This window comes from Eutrigla gurnardus, assembly GCF_963514095.1.
Source record: "Eutrigla gurnardus genome assembly, chromosome: 5".
Lineage (NCBI taxonomy): Eukaryota > Metazoa > Chordata > Actinopteri > Perciformes > Triglidae > Eutrigla > Eutrigla gurnardus.
Window position 1 is genome coordinate 4,869,059 of NC_139919.1, and position 6,000 is coordinate 4,875,058.

The following is a 6,000-nucleotide window of genomic DNA, read 5'->3' on the forward strand; positions in this document are numbered from 1 at the left end:
TGTCATGCCATGACTACAGAACCATTCTGTACTATCACGGTTTCTGAATAGCGCTACTCCCAAACAGGGATTACGAATGGGTGCAAGAAATTATCGTTTCCCTGCGTACAGTACAATCACCATTGTTCCTACATCTTTTGTTTTATGATTCAAAGCCCCAATTCCAAGCTGTTCTGCTACAATAGAGCAACGAAGACTATACATTTACATTTACATTTAGGTCATTTAGCAGACGCTTTTGTCCAAAGCGACTTACAATAAGTACATTTGTCAAAAGAAGGAAACAAAGAAACCACGACGTATCATTGCCGATGCAGTAAGAGCTAAAAATAGAACAAGTGTTAGGTCCTCATCTGAGTAAAGTAGTGCTTCAAGAGTAACAGTGCTACGATCCGAGTTTTTTTTTTTTTTTTTTTTTTTTTTTTTTTTTTTTTTTTTTTTTTTTTTGCGGGGGGGGGGTCGAGGGAGGGTGTTAGTGGGTCATGCTATGTAGAGTCGAGGTGAAGTCTGAACAGGTGAGTCTTGAGCCTTTTTCGGAAGATGGCAAATGACTCTGCTGTCCTGATATTGGTCGGGAGTTCGTTCCACCACTGAGGCGCCAGAACAGAGAAGAGTCTGGACTTTGCTGAGCGACATTTGTTTGATTTCAGCGATGGTGGTACCAGCCGGCCAGCTGAAGTAGAGGAGCGGAGTGCTCGCTTCGGGGCATGAGGTTTGACCAGTGTTTGAAGGTAGGCAGGTGCCGTTCCATTGATGGCCCTGAAGGCCAGTGTCATCGTCTTGAATTGGATGCGTGCTGCAACAGGGAGCCAGTGGAGGTCACGGAGGAGGGGGGTCACGTGGGAGAATTTGGGTAGGTTGAAGATAAGGCGTGCTGCAGCGTTCTGGATACGCTGCAATGGTTTAATCGCATAGGCCGGGAGTCCGGCCAGGAGAGAGTTGCAGTAGTCAAGGCGGGAGATGACCAGTGCTTGGACCAAGAGCTGCGTTGCATCCTTTGTGAGGAAGGTCCGAATCCTGCGGATATTGTAGAGGGCAAATCTGCAGGATCGGGCCACAGCAGTGATGTTGGGGGTGCAGGATAGTTGGTCATCGAGGATTACACCCAGGTTCCTCGCAGTTGAGGAAGGAAATACTGTGATGCCCTCAACAGTGACCGACAGGTCCATGTGAGGGCAGTCTTTCCCTGGGATGAAGAGGAGTTCGGTTTTATTCAGGTTAAGCTTGAGGTGATGTGCAGTTGTCCAGACAGAGATGTCAGCCAGACAGTCCGAGATGCGAGTTGCAATGTGAGCGTCAGAGGACGGGGGAAAAGAGAGGAACAGCTGGGTGTCATCAGCGTAGCAATGGTAGGAGAATCCATGCGATGTGATAACAGAACCTAGTGATCTGGTGTATAGTGAGAACAGAAGCGGTCCTAATACTGAGCCTTGAGGGACACCCGTGTCCAGAGAGCAGGGTTTGGACATAGAGCCATTCCATGTGACCTGAAAGGTGCGGTTTGTCAGGTATGATGTAAACCAGGTGAGAGCAGAGTCGGTTATGCCAAGTTCAGCCAGAGTGGAGAGGAAGGACCTGGTAGGACCATGTGGGTGAGATGAGGAGCCCAGTTCCTCCTCCTCGCCCTGTTCGTCTTGGGGAGTGTGAAAATGAGTAGGCAGTTGAAAGGGCAGCTGGAGTGGCAGTGTTTTCTGGGGTGATCCAGGTCTCTGTGAGGGCCAGGAAGTGGAGAGACTGCAGGGAGGCATAGGCCGAGATGGTGTCCGCCTTCTTGACTGCAGACTGGCAGTTCCACAGCCCCCCTAGTACTTCAAGTTCCTTACCGGTGGAGATTGGTGGGTAGCAGAGATTGGATGGGTTACAGCCTCGAATGAAGGGACTTCGGTAAAATCTTCTCCAGTGCGATGTCCTGACTGGGATAAGACACATGGCTGCGAGGGGGGGGGGGGGGTTGGGATGTTATACCTACCTCAATGGGCTTCCTCGATGGACTCCCACAGATAGACTCCCCTTGTCTTTGTTCAGCTGTCTTCGTTCTGATGGCCCGACGCTGCAGCTGACGCTGTAGTGACAGCCTTTTAAGTGCTCAATTTACCGCAAGTACTGACTGTGGCTCCTCCTTCCCTCTAATCAAGTCTATTCACTACAGGTGAGCTGGCTTCAAACAAGCTGATTGCTCACTTACCATAGACAGCTTCACAAGAAGTTCAACAACAAGCTATCAATACTAGACTAAATGTTACCACTAGCTTTACACACACAATGCCTAAACCCAAATCTACAATTAGTTTCTGACTTACCAACAAGAGACAAAGCAGCTTCCTTCCTTTCTCCAGACCAAATGTGGTTTGAAGAGAACTACTGCTGTCCTTTAAGTTCTGACTGTGGCTCCTCCTTCCCTCTAATCAAGTCTATTCACTACAGGTGAGCTGGCTTCAAACAAGCTGATTGCTCACTTACCATAGACAGCTTCACAAGAAGTTCAACAACAAGCTATCAATACTAGACTAAATGTTACCACTAGCTTTACACACACAATGCCTAAACCCAAATCTACAATTAGTTTCTGACTTACCAACAAGAGACAAAGCAGCTTCCTTCCTTTCTCCAGACCAAATGTGGTTTGAAGAGAACTACTGCTGTCCTTTAAGTTCTGACTGTGGCTCCTCCTTCCCTCTAATCAAGTCTATTCACTACAGGTGAGCTGGCTTCAAACAAGCTGATTGCTCACTTACCATAGACAGCTTCACAAGAAGTTCAACAACAAGCTATCAATACTAGACTAAATGTTACCACTAGCTTTACACACACAATGCCTAAACCCAAATCTACAATTAGTTTCTGACTTACCAACAAGAGACAAAGCAGCTTCCTTCCTTTCTCCAGACCAAATGTGGTTTGGTCTGGACCATAGTCAGTCTCCATCCTGACTATGGGTCAGGATGGATGAATGTTCAAAACAAACAAGACTTTCACCCAGGAGACCACCGTTAGTGTCACCCACACCTGACTGGTGTTAGTGTTCATGGGAAATAAAAAGTCTAAATCTTTTTTTTACTGAGGTAACTTATGTAACTTACTTATCTTACATACATAACACAAGTTAAGAAACAAACAGTTATTTAAAATCAAACCATGATCATTTCCTGTACTTAACCAAGCAGTTATGTCTGAATTCACAATATTAATCTTGTGTTGAAGTCGGATGACGATGTACATATTACAAACAAATAGAAAAATTACACTGAGGTTACCCATTGGGTTAGAAATGATGCAGAGGAGTTGTGCTCAAGCATCCGTAGGTGATGAGTTGGGAATGACAATGTGTTGATTGGAGCCATTGATGAAAGAACAAGATTGATGAAAGCAGTTTTAAGGTCAGGTAAAGTAAGGAGGCAGATATTACCTTATAGCAATGAGATCAGCCCATAGCCTTATAAACGCCATCTGAGGTCCAAAGGCTTCCAGTATATATGTATAGTGTCCACCAGACTTCTTGATACAAGTCCCCAGTTCAGCATAGGACAGGGCTCCTGCAGGGACAGAGGTGACTGATTAGTTCTGGCTGTGAAACAAGAAGGTGGACACAGAACCGTCCCAGGGCTGTTAAACTGTCTACAGCCCCTCCTGGGCCCCATGGTCAGCCACATAAAGTATATGACGGTGGGAGCCTTTCAGGATCTCAACCCATAACTTAAACAAAACAGCTTTACTAAACAGATTTAGTTAAACACATTTTAATTACAAGTTGAGGGAATAGAAATTATGGGAAGCTGAAAGGAGGTTACGGAAGGGTATTCGGGGATATTGCGCTTGGACTTTTCATTACTGCACAAAAACTGAAGGATTTAAGGATACAGCAACAATATATAGTCAAATACACAGATGTGCACAGCATCGCTTCAGCCATGCCTCCTGTAGTAAATCATTTTACATAATTTAAATATTTCCATGTTTGGTAGCTAACTTTTATCTGTGACGCCGTTGCTCAGCAACCATGCAGCCCTGTCTTCTAAAAATAACATATAAAAACATATTTTGTTGTGGATAACATTTTCTCTTGACGTATCACATTATTTTTAAGTGCATGGAAGTCCATGTAGGGAGGAGGTCTGGGAGGTAGACGATCTAACATTACAGGACTTTCACCAGGATTCAGATGTTACTGTCCCATTAGAACCAAGTCGTTTTGTTGTGTTTGTATTCTGTTTCAATCCAAACTTTTTATTTAACCTAACCGAGTTGTTTTGTGGTGTGTTTTGTTTGTTTTAGTGGATGACCACCTGTTTCAAACTGTTCAAAACTGCAACCCATCAGAAATCTGTTTCCATGGAAACATAATTCAAAGTGTAGTTGTAGTAGTAGAGTTCTATGGGCATGTAACCCATGACAACCATAATGACATGTATCACATTATTTTCTCACAGTTATACTGAAAGTATAAAGTGAACTGGAGCATAGCACTTTAGCAGTGGTATGTAGGAATTATATCACCGCTGTGAGCCAATCATATTCCTATATCCAATCATTATCCTAAAACATTATTGTTGGTGAATTTGGCCCACTGATACTAAAACTAGGCATCTTATCTCACTATAAAGATACAGATAGTGTCATTATAGTGTGTTTGTTTAAAAGATAAAGGAAATCCAATAAAAATTGAAAAAGAAGCAAATCCTCAGAATTAACTACATTAATTAATTTAGAATGTTGTGCATCATAAAACAAAGCTTCATCAGTGTTTTTACAATAAATAAGCTGCACATATTAACCAAGCTTGTACATGAAAAACCGTCTTAGACAATCTACCTCTATCATTTCTTGGAAGAAGACATTTGTTGTGTGCCGCTGTTATATTTCTTTTATGACCATTTTCTTCATTTGTTCTCAGGAGTTACTTCATCTATGCACATATTGAACATTTCTAACTTCCACCACCACCAGATCCCCCCCCCCCCCCCCCCCCCCCCCCTTCATGGTAGCTACTCCCAAAGAGATCTATTTCATTCAATTGTCCACTTGTGATCGACTCACCGAAGAGTGACAGCACACCGCAGGCGATCCACACGATGAGGGACATTCCTATACTGCCCGAGTGCTTCAGGATGCCCTTTGGAGAGATGAAGATCCCGGCTCCGATGATGGTGCCGATGATGATGGAGATCCCTCTCAGCAGCGTCACCTTCTTCCCCAGTCCCACCTTCACGGAGTCCTCATCCTCCAGTTTCTTACTGGAAACTGACTGACGGTCATTTTGGGAAACTTTATGTCCACTTGTTGCAACTTTTCCATCTTTCTGAGCAGATGCAGACCTTTTGGTCATTTTCTAAACAATGTCTCACACTCACAACCACACTCAGTCCCTCTCTCTCTTGAATGAACTCAAAGTGGCTGTGTCTCTCTGGTGTAGTTTGAATCCACTCAGCATGTGACTGGTGCAGGCAAAGTTACAAAACTCTGGCTCTGACGCACACCCCCCTCCCCTCCCCCCTCACCTCTCTCATTGCCATTCATGCTTACTAACCTCCCATTGTAAAGCCCTGGAGGCTTTGCTCTTTAGGTCTGTGGTTTCAAACTTTATCATTCTTGTACAAGCTGTGACTCACTGTGTTGAGGTGTTGTGTTGGTGCAACATAATCATTAACTTCTGGTTAGTCTCTTGTCTTTTTTACTGTTTTATTTCAGTATTTCTCTCTCACTTAATGTTTGTGCCTTTGTGCCACCTTGTGATGCCCTGCATTTTTATACATATATACAAATTCTAAATGTAATTTCTAATTGATTTTGGTTATATTTTAAATTGTTGATGATATTGTATGCATGTATAAGCACTTTGTGAATCGTTTTCTATGAAAGCTGTTAATAAAATTGTTATTAGTATAATTTTTAATCAACATTTTAATCCAGTTTCATTCCTGGCTTCATGTTTTAACATAACAGCTGTATAAAGGCTGTCCTTGGATAGATTTTTCAATAGGAACAAACAAGTACAAACAAGTT

The 6,000-nt window shown here is 43.3% G+C and overlaps 1 protein-coding gene across 1 annotated transcript in view; it reads right to left on the minus strand.

Annotated features, from left to right (window-relative positions):
• The window catches only part of slc7a11 (solute carrier family 7 member 11), a 31,257-nt gene extending 25,853 nt beyond the window's left edge, over positions 1-5,404 (minus strand). The window contains exons 1-2 of the mRNA XM_084009562.1: positions 5,035-5,404; positions 3,407-3,533 (exon numbers count right to left, since the gene is read on the minus strand). Of these exons, the coding sequence (XP_083865688.1) occupies positions 3,407-3,533; positions 5,035-5,323 (416 nt within the window). The 5' untranslated portion in view covers positions 5,324-5,404. The remainder of the gene's footprint in view (positions 1-3,406; positions 3,534-5,034) is intronic.
• Between the last annotated feature and the right edge of the window lie 596 nt (positions 5,405-6,000).